The following is a 19,862-nucleotide window of genomic DNA, read 5'->3' on the forward strand; positions in this document are numbered from 1 at the left end:
ACTTTTCATATAGTAATAAATCTCTGAAGGGAGTTTATATCATTTTATATAATATAGCAATATAGCTCATCTTTGTAACACTTAACTAATTCTTTTTGGTTACTAAATATACCAGTTCTTTTTAAAAAATTGAACAAATTAAAAATTAAAAAATTTTTATTTCGTAATAATTTTTTAAAGTATTTAAAGTTGATTAAAATATAATTCATTTCGTTCAATTTTAATACTGCAAAAGAGGCTCGCCAATTTCTATTATTTGAGGAATTGTACCTAAAATTTAATTACAAAAGTTTAAGCATTCCATTTTAGTATTAATAAAATTTTAAACGAACAATGAAAGATTATTTATTATATATTTTCTCTCCTTATTACTTTCTTATTTATATTTTATTTTTATATACTTCTCTACATTAATATTTAGATCTTTTAAATTATTATTAGATAATTTATAATTATTGAAAACAACAAATATAGAGCACATTCTAAAAATTAAATGCTCCCAAAAAAAATGTTATAGATTTTTATTAATTATAACAAGTAGAGAATTTTAGGAAAAATAAAACATTTACTAAAGTAAAATTTGTCAACTTATAGAAAATCAGTTAAAAGTAATAATTAATAATATTAATTAGAGAAATCTGTAAGATAATTGTTTAGTATTAGTAAAAAGTAGAAATTTGTAGAAAAAAGTATATAATAACTTTATAGAGTTAAATTTAATAAAATCCGTAAAGAACTTTTTTTAAAAAAAGCTAAAAAAGTTTAAGCAAAATGAGATTATAGTAAAAATCATATAAAAAAATTAAAAAATTCGTTAATAGATAAAAGAAATGTTACTTTAATTAAAATTATAAAGCATTTTATTCTATTATAAATAACAAAATTTACTTTATTATATATTTTTTGTTATAACTTTATTTAAGTAAAAAGTTTATTACTATTCTAATTCAAAGCATTTTCTCCAAAATAATTTCAAATCTTTATAAGTAAATTTTTTTTAAAAAAATTAATAAAAACTTTAATAAATAAAAGTTAAAAGCATTTAAATATATAACTTTCACTTGTATAACACTTTAATAAATAATAAAATAAAATTTACTTTAGTTTAATAAAAAATTGTTATAAATTTATTTGGGTAAAAGTTTTTTGAAGTAAAATTATAATATTTTTTTTTAATTTTTTATGGAAACTTTTATTTATATAAAAAGTTTATGTTTTAGTTACGCCAAAATAATGTTAAATCTTAATGAGTAAATATCATTTATAAAACAATTTTTGATTTTAAAAAGTTAAAAATTCTATAAATAACTTCCACTTTAATAGAAATTGGAAAACAAACACTAATAAATAATAAAGTTTACATTAATTTTATAAAAATATGTAATAATTTATTTTAATATAAAGTTTTTTTTTGTAAATTTAAGAAACTTTTGATAATAGGAAAAAAGTTTATTACATTTTAGTTCAAAGCATTTAGCCAAAATAATTTTGAAGATTTTTTGAACGTTTATAGAATGAGCAGACGAACAAAAGATTAAAGGCGCTTTCATCGCTTTCGCATATTTTCGTGCCTTTGGAAAAATAATTTTTTTAAGAAAAATAGAATTTCACTGCAGAAGTTTATTAAAAAAAATTTCTAAATTATTTTTTTTTAAAAAAAATTATAAAATAGAACTTTTCATTGTTTTTATTATTAATAAAAATAAGTTATTATTATAAAATTGTGAACAATTTGGCTATGAAATACTTAGTATAATTAACCTGAATAGATGTTAATTTAATTATTAATAAAAAAATATATAATTAAAAAAGAGATTTTTATTAAAAAGAAGTTTATAATAAATTATTCAAATTTTTTAAAAAAAAATTAATTTAAATATTAACGAATTCGTTATAATAAAATTTATATTAAATTGATTAATACAAATACTTTTTTGAATAAATATTTAAATATAATAATTTTAAAAGCTTAAAATATACTCATTTAAGGGTAATAAATAAATAAATTGTAAAAATAACTTTTATAAATTAAGTATTTCAAATTCATAATAATTAAAAGTTCATAAAATTGTCATGTTTAACAGTTTTTTTTAATATTTTGAATTTAAAAGAGTTATCAAATATTTAGAAAAAAACTAATTTATAGAAAATGTGTTTGAACAGAGAATTCTAAATTTTAAATATAAAATTATGATAAATTCAAAAAGAAAAAAAAAAGCTTAAAGTCTAAATATTATTTTAAGTAAATTTAGATTATCAAAATTAATAATATGATAAAAAAATTTTAAAGATTTCATGGTAATATACCAAAAAATAGAAAAAAATTGAATTTTTTTTAATAATAATAATAAGAAAACAAAAAAATAGAAAAAGATAATAATAATTATGTATACTAAAAAATTATGTAGAGTAAATAAATAATTTTATATAGAACTAACAAATCTATTATGTAAAAGTATTTTTAAGATAACAATATTGTGGCACCGAACAATATTATTATAATTATGTTAAATTGTATCATATAATTTATTTTTTTATTACTTTATAAAAATTTTTTATTTGATAAACTTTTAAAATGGCAATATTGCCGTATTAAACAATTTCTCTTATAATATAAATTTTTTATAATATTTTCAAAGTCAATGTAGTCGTACTAGATAATTTTTTAATATAATGTGAATTTCGAACAATATATTTGTTTAATTATAATTATATAGAATTGTTATTAAATAATAATTTCAGAAAGTCTCAATATTGTCGTAATTCACAATTATTTTATAATATAGTTTCTGTAATATTATCATATTGAAGTAAATAACATTTTTATAATAAATTTTATGTGAACTACGAGTTATAAATTTTATGATACAGTAAATTTTTTAATTATAATTATAATAAATTTATTATTAAATAATATTGTCAAAGTCGCAATATTCTCGTATTTTAAAAATTTAAATAAAATTTTAAAATTTTATAATATAATTTTTCTTCTATTACTTTTTAAAAAAATTATTAGTAAATAATATTTTTTAAAAAATTGTTTTACTTAACAAATTTTTTATAATAATGTTAATGTAAATTTTAAAGTTAAAAAAATTAAATTTATAATTGTAAATTATTTTTTAAAGAATTTCATATAAAATCAAAATTTAATTTTTTTTATAATATAACTAATTCTTTTTATTATTGTTATAAATTAATTAATAAATAGTATTTTCACAGTCACAATACTGTCGTATTTATCATTATTTTTAAAATAAATGTTATGAAAAAAAAATTTCGAATTATGAATTAAAATATATAATAAAATAGGAGTTACCAAAAAATAAGAGTAAAGTGCTATAATAAAAGTTTTTAAAAATTAATTTCCACATATTTTTATAATTTTTCAAGAATTTACTCAATAAAAAATTTTATTGAAAATAATTTAGTATAAATAAATTAAAAAGTGTTAATAAAATTTTAGTGTAAAACGAACTCATATAAAAAAGTTTAGAAAGATAAAAAGAAGTAAATTTATATAAGTTTAACTGTAAAAGAAAATAAATTTCAGTAGTAAAGTTTATAAACAAAATTTTAAAAAAAAATTTTCTTATTATAAAAATATTTCTATAAATTTTTAAAAATTTACTTAAAAAGTTTAAACAACGATTTCGAGATAAATAATAATAAATTTATTCTAATAATATTAAAAAGTAGTATTAATAATTTATAATAAAACAACTTATATAAAAGTAAATTAAAAAAAAATTATTAAAGTAAAAGAAATAATTTTAATGTGTATAACTAGTTTGCTATAATAAATCTTAATTAATAAATTAAAAAAAAAATTCTTTAATTCTATTTAAATTATAATTATGTAAAATTTATTAATTAAATAATATTTTCAAGGCCAAAATATTGTTGTACTTTACAATAAATTATAGAATTTTTAAAGTAAAGTTAAGGAATTCATAAAATATTTAAAATTTATACAAAAATATTTTCGTTAAAAGGATATTAAAAATTGTTCAATTTTAATAATAATTTAATCTTTTATTTAAAAATTTATTTAATTGTAATAACTTAAAAAAGTTTCGCAATTTATAATAAAATAATTATTAACAAACAAACAAAATTTTAATATTAAATAATATTATTTTATTAATAAATAAAAATATGATTTTTTTTATATTTTTAATAAATGTGTAAATAATTTTATACTTTTAATAAGTAAATTTATTTTATGTTTTAATTTGTAGAATATATAAATATATATATATATATATATATATATATATACTACAATGATTGAGAATTATAAATCACACGCTTAAAATATTTTCTAATAATAAATTTTTATATTTTTTATAATACAATTAATGTTTATTTAAATAACAGAGTTAACTACAATAATAAATAAATAAAAATTAAATAAATAATAAAAGGCTTAAAATAATTAAAATAACAAAAATGTCAGAAGGTTTTAATAATAGTAATAAATTAACAAAACATAATAAGAATATTAAAAGTTTATTATAGATATAATAAATAAATTTATAAAATTTCGTAGAATTAAAAAAAAGTATTTTTCCTCCTCTAATGATTGCAAATTATAAACTTTATAATATATATATTTATTTAAATAACTGAATTATTAATATTGCACTTATATACTTTTTATAAGATAATATCTTCTTTACCAAATTCTTTATTAAATGCGAATAATAAATTACACGTTTACAATATTTTAATATAATAAACGTTTATTTTATTTTTTATGTTTATTAATACAAATAATAAATTGTTTATTATTTTTTATTTATCAATGAATGCTTATTATATATAACTCGCTTAATATATTCTAATAGAAATTTTATTTATTTATTATATCTTTACATATATAAAAAAAGATAATAAAAATTGCTCTATTAATAAAAACAATTAAAAATTTTTTGTTATCAGTTTTTTTAATAAATAAGAATAATAAGTTTATTATTTAACTAAATAATTATACCTATTATTTTTGGGTAAATGTATATTTTTATAATAATCAGCTTGAATTTTTAAGTAATAATTATCATACTGAATTATTTAAAATGAATTATTTAATAATAAAAATTATATTTTCCTTTTTTAAAAAATTGCGAATGGTTTTTATAAATAATAATAATAAATATATATATATTTTTATTATAAATATTATTATATAAAAAGCACTTCTAATATTTATTTTCATAATAAAAATCTTTATATATAATTTGTATAGTATTTATATAATAATACAAATAACAAATAATTATATGATTATTTCAATATAACAAGTATCATAAAATATATTTTTAATATTTTTTTTTAATAATAATATTCTTAAAATTTATATTATATAATTTAAAAATTCTTATATTATTTTTTTTCTACTGTTTATAAATATAAATAACAAAAAATATATATTTTTTTATTTTTTTAAGCTTTTTTGTAAAAATCATAAATTTATATTTTTCCTTTTTTATATAAAACGCACTTCTACTATTATTAATATAATAATAATAACTTTTGTATACAATTTATATATTAATTAAATAATAATACAAACAATAAACATCATTAATTTCATTTTCTTAAATGTAAAAAAGTTTTATGAATAAAGAATTTTTTTATATCACAATAATTATCTTTTCTTATTATAATAAAATTATAAAAACTTATATAATTTATTATCTAGTTTTTTATCAATATTAACTAATAATATATTTATATCATTTTTCCTTTAAACTTGTTAATAATTATATAATTCTAAATTTCTATTTTCTTATTATTATAAATGTTTATTATATAAAGCGCACTCCTAATATATGTTAATTACTAAATATTTAATGTATAATTTATTTATTACACAGATAATTCAAATAACAATATTTATTTTTTTTATTAAATATAAAAGTATACGTTAAAGATAAATAAAGCACTTCGATTATTTTTATAAAATAATTTTAATAGTATAAAAATTCTAAGATTATATATTTTCTATAACATAATATATATACTTTACATTTTCTCCGTTTATTTAATAAAAAAAATTATATTTTATATTTTTGTTATAAATAAGAGTTTACATTTTTTTAATGATAATCAATTACTCAATATTTTATTATTAATACAAAAAATATATTTTTTCATTTTATAATTACAATAATAATAAATTCAATAATATTCATATATTTCTTTAATGCGTACTATATTTTAATCGCCTCAATACTCTTTTAAACTTTCATAATTATTAATAAGGAAATTTATTTTTTCCTGCAAATAATAGTAATAAAACTTTTAATATATAAAGAAAACTTTTCACAAACATAATAATGTTATAATATTTTATAAATTTATAAACTTTTATTAACTATTTTATCTAATAATTTTTTTTTACTTGTTTTCGTATGTTTTATATATTATTTATATTTATTATTATGAATATTAAATATTAACCAAAATACCTCTAACTCCTTTATTTATTAATAAAATTTTATTTCTGCATATTTGAATAATAATAAATATTCAACATAATATTTCTAGAAAAACTTTATAATATTTTAATATTTATAAATAATGTTTCTAATAAATTTTAATACATTTTAAACTTTTCTAACTTTTTTGTTTACTAATAAAATATGTAATACAAAACTTTAATAATTATATATATTATATATATATTAATTAATAATACGTACATTTATTAAATTTTAAAGTTTTTATAACTTCTCTTATAAATAAATTTATTTTCCTGCAACTTCCAATAATAAAACATTTAAAAAATAAAATTTTTTTTTAACATTTTTATATTAAATTTTTATAAATAAAATTTCTGTGCAGTAAATAATATTTTAAAAACTTTTCATATTTTTTTGTTGATAATAAATTTATATGTTTCTAAATAGAATTTCTATTAGAACTGATTAACTTTTTAACTTTTATTAACTTTTTTGCATACTTCCATAGTAAAGAATATTTTTTATAAAAAAACTTATGTTATAAAAAATTTTAAAGATTATATACTATAAATACTATTAATTATATAAAATTTTCGGTAAGTTTTATTTATTCAAAGTAAATAAAAATATTATAAAACACAATATATTTGCTAAAGGTTATAAAATTTTTAATAAAAAATATAATAAGTGAAAGTTTATGTATATTTTAAATAAGTAAATTTTTATAGCAATGAAAGGCGTGTTTGTGTAATAATAAATAAATTTATTTTATTTATAAAATGTATAAACTTTATTAAAAAAAATATTATTTTATCATTTTTATTATTTTTATTATTTTTATTATTTTTGGTGGAAGAAAATTACTTTAACGATACATCATCATTCACTGCATCGTTATTATTAAATTTAATTATTGTAATTCTTCATTAATATTATTTACAATAATAATTTATTAAAGTTGTAATTATATTTTGATATAATTTTTAATTATAATTAAAAGAAATTCAAATAATTTATATTTTTTATAATTATTATTTACTAAAATAAAATTATACTTTAATTATATATCATAAATTTTTTTAAAAGTTATATAAAAATATATTTTTTTAAAATATTAAATTAATTATATTATAAATTTAGTAAAAAGTAAAATCTCTTAAAATTAATATTATTATTTACTCTATTTTTACTGTAATCAACAATATTGTTTAAAAGTTTTATAAATATATTTATATAATTTATATAAATCCAATGATATTATAAGTCTAATTAAAAGTTAAACGTTTAAAAGTATAATTATTATTATTATAACTCCTATTTTACTAAAGAAACTTTTTTTTAAAGCTAATTAAATGTAGTTTTATTTTTACAAACTCAATAATATTATAGACCTAATAAAAAATATAATTATTATTAAATATTGCTTTTTTTACTAAAAGATCACAATATTTTTTTATATATATATATTCAAAATTTATAATACTATATGTTAATAAATAAATTAAATTAGCAAATACTAAAAAAACACGACATATATTTTAGATAAAGATGCATAATAATATTAATAATAATAATAATGATAATAATAATAACTATTATAATAATAATAAGAAGAAGAAGAAGCTTACCTGCCTAGAAAGTTCTTCCTGTTGTTCAAAAGGAAAATTAGCAAAAATGTCGTACTTCGTACCAACAAGAAATGAAAAAGCGGTCTTTTATTATTTTTATATACAAAAATAATAATAAAGCTATAAAGAAATTATTTTTTAACTAAATATAATAAAAAATATTGTTATACTAATAAAATAGCAAAATAGCGGATAATAAATTTAAAATAATAAAAATAGAGTTTTATTAAAAAAGTTTATTAGAAAAAATTCAATTCCTGTAAAAAAGAATATGTTCTGCTGATATAAAAAGATATTAGTGAATTATACATTTTAATAGTTATAAGTAAAAAAAAGTCAATAAAATATTATTTCAACCAAAAATTATACATAGAAGTTCAGATAAAAACTTATTTATAAATAAAATATTATACTGAAAAAAAATTAAATGAAAAGTTTATAAAAATTAGTTTACTAAAAATAAATAAGAATTTATAATATATAAAGTAATATTTTTTATTTAGTAAAAAATAATTATATTTATAAAAATCAAAAAAAAAAAGTTTAAAATAACAAAGAAAAAAATAATAACAAAATTTAAACGAAAAAACTGGAATTTATAATAAAATTAAAGAAAATTTTTTATTTAATAAAATATTATTGTCTTATAAAAAAAGGAAAAAAATTAAAAATAACAAAATTAAAATATATTTTTGAAAAAAAAAGTTTATAAGTTTATAAAAAATAAATATTAACAAAAATTATTATGTTTATATGAAAAAGCTGAAATTTATCATAAACTTACAGAAAATTTTTTATATAAAATATTATTAATTATAAAAAACTTTAAAATAACAAAAATTATTTAGATATATATTGCTAAAAAGTAATAACTCTACGAAAAATAATTAAAAAAGTTTATAAGAAAAAGCAAATTTTTAATAAATATTAATATATTTAAAAAAAAGCAAAAAAGTTTAAAATAACTGAAAATAATAAGAACATGAAGGTTAAAAAAAAGATAATAAGTTTATAAAAAATAAATATAAACAAAAATAATTAATAAAAGTTTATAAGAATATAGTAAAATTTTTAATAAATATCAGTATATATAGAAAAAAAAAAGCAAAAAGTTTAAAGACACAAAAATAATAACATCAAATATTTAAAAAAAGGGTATAAGTTTATAATATATATACTACTATAAACAATTATAAAAAATTTATAAGAATAAATTGAAATTTATAATAAACAAAAAATGAAATTTATATAGTAAAATATTATAAAAAAGGAGAAAAAAGTTTAAAATAACAAAAATAATAAAATATGTATTAAAAAAAAATTAGTTTATGAAAAATAATTATTAAAAGTTTAAAACCTGATAATTATAAAAAATATTATTCCATTATTAAAAAAGGCAAAAAAGTTGGAAATAACGAATACTGATGAGGAAAAAATATTAAAAAAAAAGATAATAACTTTATAATAAATATATATTAATATATATAATTGTAAAAAGTTTATAAGAAAAAACTGAATTTTATAAAAAATATTTTAAAATAAAAATTGTATAAGTTAAACAAAATTATCTATAAGTAGTTGGAAAAAAAAAAGGTTTTTACTTTATATTTTTTGATAATACCTTAAAAATTTTAACTTTTTATAAAATTTTTTTTAATCTTTAGTAATAATAATTATAATAATACTTTTAAATAATAATAATTACCTCTTTTGTAAAAATATTTTAATAATATAATAATTATTAATAACTATTTTCTTTAACAAAATAATAATAATAATAATAAGAATTTCATATTTGTATTATTAAAATAATAAAGAACTGAACTTAATTTTTTTTTAAATATATAAAAATGTTAAAAATGTATTTTATTAATAAACCAAATGCATTTTTTATAATAAAAATGAATCATAAGATTTTAAGGATATAAAAAAAAATTATAAAATTCATAACAAAAAATTATAGTCGTGCTTTAAAGTATAATAAAAAACTTTTCAAAAGTATTAAAAACATAAACAAGTATTCAAAACTTTTTAAAAAAAATAAAAGATTAATTATTTTTATGAAAAAGTAAATTAAACAATAATATAATAATTTAAAAAAGTATGTAATTTTTTAATTTAACAAAAAATTATATTAATAATATTTGTAATAGAAAATTTTGAATAAAAAATTTTATTAAAAATTAATAAAGCACTAAAATTTTAGTCACACAAATGAAATTATATATTAGAAGTATTCAGAATATTAAAAATATATATAATAATTCAATATATTAAAAGTAATTAAAATAAAATTTATTATTTACTGAAAATCCTTTTTAAAAAATAAAAGTTATATAAAAAAAGTTACTACTATTAAAAATAAAAAATTATAACAAAAATTATTTAAAAAAGACATGCAGAAATTTTTTTATAAGTAAAACACAATAATAATAAAAAAATATACCAAAAGTTTACTATTAAAAATTATTAAATAAACAAACTTTATTATGAAAAAGTAAAATGTTACTAGAATAAACTAAAATAAAATTTAAAAGTTAATCAAAAAAGTTTAAATTTACTTTTTAAAATAATTGTATAAAATGAATTTCATAGTAAAAAGTAAAAAAGTTTTTTAAATATACTAAAAATAAAATATATAAGTTAATAAAAAGATTGCAATTTTTCATTTTATTTTCCAAATTTTATTTTAAATAAAATTTCTAAAAAAAAAATTAATAATAAATAAAAATTTTGATAAAAGTTTAGTGAAGAAAAATTTTAGTATTAAAAAAATTTTTTTATAAAATATTTATAAATAACTTTTAAAGTTTATAAAAACTTATTATAAAATTTATAATAATTAATTTATAATAAATATTAAAAATATACTAAATTTGAAAAATTTTAGTATTGATAAAAGTTAATGTTTCCTTTAAAAATTTACTAATAATAATCTAAGTTAATAAATGAATTTATAAAAAGGTTACTTATAAAAATTTTTATTTCTTTTATGTACTATAAATTCATAAACAATATTAATATTATATTTAAAAAAAAGTTTAGTAAATGCTAATAATTAGTATATGTTTGTTACTTAATAATAAAAAAAATTAAAATATTGATAAAAGTTTACTTTAACAAACATTCATAATGATTTTATTATTACATTTATTTATTGATAAGAAATTATGGTCTATATAGAAATTTTTATACTAAAAAAATTTAAGTAAACAAAAAGTAAAAAAAAAATTATAAAAAATTATTCATAAAATTATAAAATGAAAAAAGCTACTAGAAAAAAGTTATATCAAAAACGATTATTGAAAATTTATATCATAATTAATAAAGTAAAGTTTAATAATAAAATGATAAGAGATATTTAGAATTATTTTTATAATTATGTTTTAATAAGTTTATTATAGATAGTAATAATTAAAAAAAATTGCTGAAATTCATTATAAATAAATTTCATCATAATAAAAACTATTTAATACAATTTTTTTAAGGGAAAATTTTATTTAATGTAATACAATTATTAGTATTAAAAAGGAAATCTCGTTATTAAAGACAAATGAAAACTTAATAAAAAAATTAATCATAATAATAATTAATGAAATTCTTATAAAAAATATTAAAAGTTTACTATTTTCTTATAGTTTATAAAAAGTATAAAATAATATTATTTATGAAAAAATAAAAAAAATTATTTATAATAAAATTTTTATATAAAAATAAATCATAAAAAATTTTATATAAATTTACTATGATATATAATTAAAAAAAAAATTAAAATCGTAGTATATATGAAAAAATAGTTTTTAAATTAATAATACAAATTTTATAAAAACCAAATAATTATTAATTATCAAAAATTATATTATATTAATTATTTATAGAAAATTTCTAAAATATTATTAAATATTAATTATAAATAATTAATAAAAGCCACTAAGAAAAAATTAAATATTATATAATTATAATAAAATTTAAATAATTAATAAAATATATTCAGAATTAATTTATTAAAGCGAATTACCGAATAAAAAAATTATGAAAATTTTTAAGTACTATAAAGTGTTTTAATTAAAAAAAGTTATGTATAAAAATTTTTTTAAAAAGAAAAGTTTATTAATAATATGAAAACCTATTACCTATTATTATATATTTTATAAGAAAAATTAGAGTTTACTAAAAAAATTATGGATTAATAAATTAACGTAAAAATATATATACTCAGAATTTTTTTATTACAAATTTGTATTAGAAAATTATCGTTTAAAGAACTAAATAAGAAAATAATGAAATGAAAGTAAAAATATATTATAATAAAATAATAAAAAGGAAAGTTTACTATAAAAAAATATTATATAACAATTGTGAATTTTTTAATAGGAATAATACTTTATAATATGATAATATAAAGAAAAACTTTACTATTAAAAAAGTATTATAAAAATTAAAAAAAAAATAATTAATATAATAGAAAAAGAAAAGTTTACTATAATAAAAATATTATATAAAAATTGTAATTTATAATAAGAAAAAATAAATTTTCATTTAATAAAAAAATAAAAAATTTAAAAAAAAAAGTGTTATATATTGATATTTTAAGTAAAAATAGTTTATAATATATTAATAAAAAAAATAACAAATTATGTAATGAAAAAGATGAAGCAAAAATTTTATAATTAAAAAAACTTCATAATAAAGAAAAATTTATAAATAAAGTTTATTTAAAAAAATTTGCTATTAAAAGGATTTAAAATAAAAAAAACATTTTAAGTATGGAAAATAATTACTAAAAAAAATTATATTTCAATTATTTTATAAAAAAGTTACTAAAGAAAAAAAGTTTACTCTAGAAAAGGTTAAAAAATAATTATAATTAAACATATTTTTATAAAGAAAGAAAATTATAAGTTCAACTACTTTATAAAATTTTACTAATAAAGATAATTATAAAAAAAAATTATTTGCGAAATTTTTTAAAAGAAACATAATAATTTATATTAATATGTAGTAGTATCATTATTTACTTATGAATAATTTTAAACGTGTTTTATATTATTATATATAATATAATAACTTATAATATTAATATTTGACTTTAATATTAATTATTTTATTTATACAATAATTTATAATGAAAATATATATATATAATAATATAGTAACTATAAAATAATATTTGCAAGAATAAGAAAGAAATTTAAATTTAAAAAAAACCAACTTTAGATTATTAATTTGATTATTATTATAAAAATGAGTCGAATTTATAAAAAGTAAAAGAAAATAAATAAAAGAGATTTGTTAGTTTTTTTAAAAAAATAAAAAATAATTCGTGATTTGTAGAAAGATGAGAAAAATTTAATAAAAGAAATTTCGGTTTTTATTAAAAATAAAAATATTATAGAAAATACTTCTTCGAAAAAATTAGTTCTCTAAATTATAATCAATATAATATAGTAATTTTTTATTATTATATAATCTAAATTTATAATTTATTTCAATAAAAAAAAAGTTGAATTCATAGTAAACTGTTTACTAAATTATTTTAATTTTCAAATTTTAAGAATGAAATTAATCGTTTACGCTATTGAGCGCTTTTTAAATGAAAAAGCTTACTAGATTAAATATAACTCAAAATCTCTAAATTAAAGATAACGAAATTTATATTTTTAATTAATTAATAAAAAAAGTTGGATTTATAGTAAATTGTTTACTAAATTATATTTAAATATAAAATTTCAAAAACGAAATTAATCGTTTACCCTGTTAGGTAACAAAATTAATTTTAATTTAAAATCTCTAAACTAAAATCAATTTAATTAATTAATTTACTTTGTTAAAACCACGCGCTTGCCTATACCACTCTTTTACGCTGTTCAAAGTCTGCTTTCTTGAGAGATCAAACAGAAAAAGCAACGCCACTGCATCGTTACACACAAGCGGAAGCATATTTACGAATTCCTTTTGACCTATATATATAATTAAAGTGACAAATTTACCTCAAAAAAATAAAATTTTTGATTTTACTCTTTACTTTTTATTATTAATTACTTTTTCTATAAAACTATATATTAACGAAATAGAGTTTACACTTTTTTTTTTTTAGTTTCTATTACATATTCCTTTAGTCTATAAATAAATAATATTATGAAAATTTCGAATAATCACAAAAAAAGTAAAATTTATGACATTAAATACTTGAATTTTTATAAATTACTTCTTTATACAATTATATATGAACGAAATAGAACTTTACCCCTTTTTAACTTTTTATTATATGTTCTTTTCGTTTATAATCAGACTATCATAATAAAATTATATACTCACGAAACAGAGTAAAATCTTTAACTTTTTACATTTTTAAAATTTATAAATATTTCCTTTTATCTATAAAAATATATATTTACAAAAAAAAATTAAGTTTCGGTGACTTTATACTTTTTTACTTTTTATTATTTATTCCTTGTCTATAAAATTATAATACAATAATTTTATATCACGAAAGATAGTAAAATTTTAACTTTTAATTTTTTTTTTTTAACTTAAAAATTCAAATCTTTTTTTACTAAAAATTAATAAAAAATTAGATAATAAAGGCAGAAAAGTTTTCTTTTACCGCCGAGGTCCCAAATACTAAAGGTAATTTCCGTTTTTCTAATCACAATAGTTTTTTCCATAAAATTAACTCCTATAAATTTAAATTTTATGGAAAATAAAAAAGTTTGTACTAATTAAAATTGAGATAATTACTTAGAAGGTCACAACAAGTAGAATTTATTTCTTTAAAAAAAAAGGTAATATAATAAAAACTCAAGATCTTTAAAAAATAAAAAACTTTTTATATATATTTAGGTAATTTCTTACAATTTTTTTTAAAAATCAATAATTTTGTTTATTTTTTTTTTACCGAGCGTATTAACGTACTCTTCATCAAAAATTGAATCAACATATTTAACCATTAAACAAGTTTTTCCAACCTGAGCATCTCCTATCATACCGACTTTCACGACCACACTACATATATTTAAAATTACAATAAATTAAAAAAAAAAAATTAAAAAAAATTAAAAAGGAAAAGAAAATGCAAAAAATATATAAAAACTGGTTATTTTTGGTGCTGATATTATTAGTATTATTAACTTCTGTTTTAGACGGAGTAACACTAGTATTTGTGTTATCTGTAAAAGCGGAGTTCATCTAGAAGTAAATTATGTTATATAATTATTATGCTATAAAACAATATTATATTAATTGTTTATTAAGGTGAAGCAATATTTACATATCCAGTACAACAAAAGATAAAAATTTTAGTAAGGTTTCTTAACTTTAAAGATTTTAAGGAAAGCTGGAGGTAGATAAAAATTGAATAAAAAAATCAGACTTAGTTAAGGTCAAGATGGAGCTTTTACTTTATTTTTATTATAGCTCTAGTGCATACTAAAAAATATATTACACTTTTTTGTTATATTAGGAGATGGCCTTTCTCCTAACAAATAACGAATAGCCATATAGGCTCCAGAGCTGCCCTCGTAGGTTTAAGTAAATGATTGCCTTGGAGAAACTTGATTGCAGTATTTATAGATATTTGAAATTCTTAATGTTTTACATCTGACACAAAATTAGTAGTATCCAAACTACTTTTAATATACTTTTCCTGTGGAAAAAGTATTTTCAATAGTATAGATAATAAACTTTATATCATTAATTATATATACATTAAAAATTATAAATATTTTCTGGAAAATGTTAAAAATTTACACACTACTTTGGATATTTTTTAAGCGGAATAATAATTTCTTTAAATTATTGATATCAAACTTTATTTCAAAAACTATAAACTCTAAGTATTATTAATATAGTTACTTCTGATAAAATGTCAAGAATACAAACTACTTTAATATATTTTGCTTGTGGCTAAAGAATTTTATATTAGTATAGATGAACCTCATTTAATAATCACGTAAACATTTGGAATTATTAATACTTTTACACCTGAAAAAATGTGTTAACTGTAAACACGCCAAAATGCAAGCAATCGCTAAAGAAAGTTTTTGCTTTTTATTAGTAGTTTTACAGAGAATGTTATCTAATGCACATGGAGATAATACAATAACTTTATTGGCTAAATTATAAAAAAAAAAGCTTTTGTTCATTTATTTTATTTTAATTCGTTCACTTAAGTTGATTAAGCTGTACGACTTATTTTAATCATAATATAGCGTGCGATCTTTTTATGGTTTTTATTTTAACTATTTTGTTACTGGAAAAGTCATATAAAATTCTTATATGAATTACACAGAACCTTGTGGTTTTTGTTTTGTTGAAATATAATAGTTGCAATATACAAAAATTGTTCTGGAACAAGATCTATTATTTCATAGGTGCTTGACTGTGAGTTAGCCCCAGAAAAACAAAACTTTCGTAGAAGGAATAGCCTCATATAAAAGAAAACTTAAGGGGTTATACGTTTTTTGGTAATTTTATAAAATTCAGTAGAAAATACTCTAGTGGCCGCTTGTAAAGAATACTAACTCTTCTTTACCATGGAGAACTTGCATAAAATGTATGAAATTCGCGAATCATTACTATTAATGAAAGAAACTGGAGTACTGTTTTATGAATACTGTTTTATATCAAGTTCATAAGCGATTGTAGAACTTTTACTATAAAAACTTCAGACTCTGGCAAGCATGCTAGAGATTAGCTTTTCACATACATTCGCTTTGCAAACTTTCGCTTTTCTTGTAGTCCCATTAGCCTGACTTGTACAGAAGACAGTTTTTGTTTATACCCTCACCTTATTACGCATATGTATTATAAATATTTAATAAAGTTTAGAAGGAAATTATTGTTGGGGGCCAATTGAAGATAAGCAGGTTGTAACTGTTTAGTTCATTTCGCATCTCCCTTCACGTTATGTCGTTCTCATGCTAAAATATTATTACAGCTGAAGATTGCGCTATACAGCTCGGCGTTCATGTCATTACCAAAATTAGCTCAAAAAGCGATGACTTAACTTTACACAATTGAATTTTAAAATGGTCCCTTCGCTACGTTTCTCTAGAGATGGAACTTTTTTTTTTTAAACAAAACTGACGAGGGTCAAGAAAAACTAAGCAATATCTGGTTTTATCTGCTCAGATTACGCAAATCCAGTCATTCAGCGATTATTATTCGCACTCAACATTAAGGTTTAGCATAAGCACTTATGTCTTTTGCGATGAAGTATAAAGAGACTACCTTCTTTAAATTAGTGCATATAGTTAATATGAAATGACCTTGTCTATGGTGTTGAAGGATGCCGAGCTTGACCATTCACTATTGGAAGCAGTTCAGACAATCACTTGCATTTAATCCTTGTAAAGTTCCCACTTTTACTACTTTTATGGCATTTATAGACGAGGAAAAATTGTGTATTTTTGGTTAGAAACTAAACTTTCTTTTGTCCCTCAATATCTCCATGCAAGTTGTTTTACTTGGAATATTTTTTTTTACGTTGCTTACTGTCGGTTTGCTAAGGCGAGAGAGCTAGGTAACCTTAGCAGAAACTCGGTATTGAGGCTAGAAGGTAGGACAGAAGGAATATATATTTAACTTTAAACATAAAAAAAGATTTCTTTCAAAAGCTCATTTTTGTTTTGCTAACTGAAATAGTTGGTGTAAAAATAACTTCCGGATTTTTATTAACTCTCATGACTATTAACGCCTATTTATAAAGTCGATCACGAGATGCCTGTAAGTAGAATGCTATATTAAAATATTATTTTAGTAAATTAATCAACTATGATGTTTAGTAATAAAAATTTAAACTTGTTTGTGTTAAAAACTATCTTTACGTCAGCACTATTAACTAAATGTTACAAAATTACATAGTTCATAAATTTTTAATCTAGGTGATCCACCTATTAAAGATGTAAATTTTTTTTAATCTCAAAACTAAAGAAGCGGACCTTTTATATAGTTTTTTTGATAGCCATAACTCGTAGTTAGGAAATGCCAAACTTTAAAAAACTTAAGGACCTATAATGTATAACGAAGGTAGTTCGCACGCTTAAGACTGCTGTAGTCTTTAAGAAAGAGTTCGGAACAGTCTAATAAAACTGTTCTTTTCTTTGTAAATGTTACTATTACCTTTATTTATACAGTGCTATAAATTATTCGTAAGTTCCACGCGAAAGAGAAGATCGAAGTAACAATAATGAAATGCGTTATGCGCTTTGTGAATGTATTATTTGTCCTTTTAATTTTAGAGAATTTATTTTTAGTATCCTGGTTCCTTTGTGTCAAGCGCGATTAGTTAAGCTTTACTTTGACCAAAAAAAGAAATACCAAGATAAGCTGTATAAGGGAGGTGAACCTGGTCATTATGTACACGTGTTATTAATATATATTATATACAATAGATGACTTTCTTACTTAGTTGTTGGCCCTTTCTCGTTTTTTCTTCTCTGGTGCTTCCCTTTCAGTTGTCGTTGTTTACTGACTTAAAAACTGAGTCTTTAGCCCATAATTCCAAAAAATAAGAATTTATTAAATATATATTAACAAAACCCTTAATGCGGAATCTTTTATATTTTTAACGAAGGTTAGCGCTTATTCTTCTTGAAGGTAAAAGCATTCAATAATTGCAGGGTCATATTACGATTTATTTACTAAAATAGAGACAATTCCTTATATTATTAGAGGTTTACAACAATCATTATAAGCTCATTTCGTTAAAGAGACTTGTATATCTTCATTTATTTATCTTTTTAAGATGCTAAAAAATTGACAGGCTTTTCTGGGGCCTGTTAACTTTAACACTTTAGAAGTTCTTTTAATAAATGTAGACTTTGGGATATGCTAAAAGTATTATAAATGGAAAATATAAAATTGAAAGATGTATAAAAAGATTTATAATATTAATATATTACGTTTAAAAATAAAATAAAAAGGGTTATATACAAAGTAGTCATATGAGATGTAAAGTAGAAAATATGGAGAAAGTTTACGAGACAGTTTATTGTCCTGTTTACGATATCCTTTACACGTCTTACAAAAAAAAAATATATCATATTTTTTTAGTAACTTATTCCTACAAGTTACAATGATATTTTTTTTATTAATTCAAACGTGATGTTATTTCCTTGTTTGGTTTAATAGTCATTTTTTACAATATTACTTAAAGACTGTTTAGCATTGGTTGAAATCCTTAACTAGAATTAGTTAACTTTCGAATCATAAATTTTATTATTATGATTTATTTTTTAGTTTTTATTTTTGCTATCTTTCTTTTTGTAAATTTGTTTATGTATTCTTGTATATTTTTTCTTTTAAAAAACATGACTTCTTGAAAAGTACTTAAAAAGAAAGCGGAGAAAAAAACCATATTTTTATTATAGAGGAAAAGATATTTTACTATAACAAATAGACTAATTTTAGTTATTCAAACCGACGCACATCTCATTTTAAAATATCATTAGTTTTATAAATGGTGCTATAAAAATTTATTATTACTAACTAAAGAAAAAATTTTATGGTATAATCTACTTTACTGCGATACCTCAACCGAGAATTAAAAAATTCAAATACTCGCAAACAGCGCAACCCAAAGGAAAAAAATAATCACGTAACTATATATTTCCTTAAAATTCAATACTAGAGCGCCGTGACAACGTAATTTTAGTTACTTTAAAATAAAAACTTCACTATAGTATCTCTTTACCTTGAAAAAATCCTGTAAAAAAATATACTCACACCAAAAGCTCTCCTCTTTACGCTTTAAACTACGCAGTAT

General features: G+C 16.8%; 1 protein-coding gene across 1 annotated transcript; it reads right to left on the bottom strand.

Annotated features, from left to right (window-relative positions):
* Positions 1-220: 220 nt before the first annotated feature.
* Positions 221-15,485, bottom strand: LOC135145053 (uncharacterized). The gene is made up of 8 exons (XM_064077181.1): positions 15,412-15,485; positions 15,189-15,283; positions 14,994-15,100; positions 14,703-14,774; positions 13,919-14,055; positions 8,096-8,179; positions 1,457-1,571; positions 221-270 (listed from the first exon to the last, which is right to left on the bottom strand). Exons 2-8 carry the CDS (start codon positions 15,281-15,283, stop codon positions 221-223), a joined length of 660 nt encoding a protein of 219 aa, XP_063933251.1. The 5' UTR covers positions 15,412-15,485.
* Between the last annotated feature and the right edge of the window lie 4,377 nt (positions 15,486-19,862).

This window comes from Zophobas morio, unplaced genomic scaffold, assembly GCF_036711695.1.
Source record: "Zophobas morio isolate AGI-343-1 ecotype UQ-CSIRO unplaced genomic scaffold, CSIRO_AGI_Zmor_V1 ptg000119l, whole genome shotgun sequence".
Lineage (NCBI taxonomy): Eukaryota > Metazoa > Arthropoda > Insecta > Coleoptera > Tenebrionidae > Zophobas > Zophobas morio.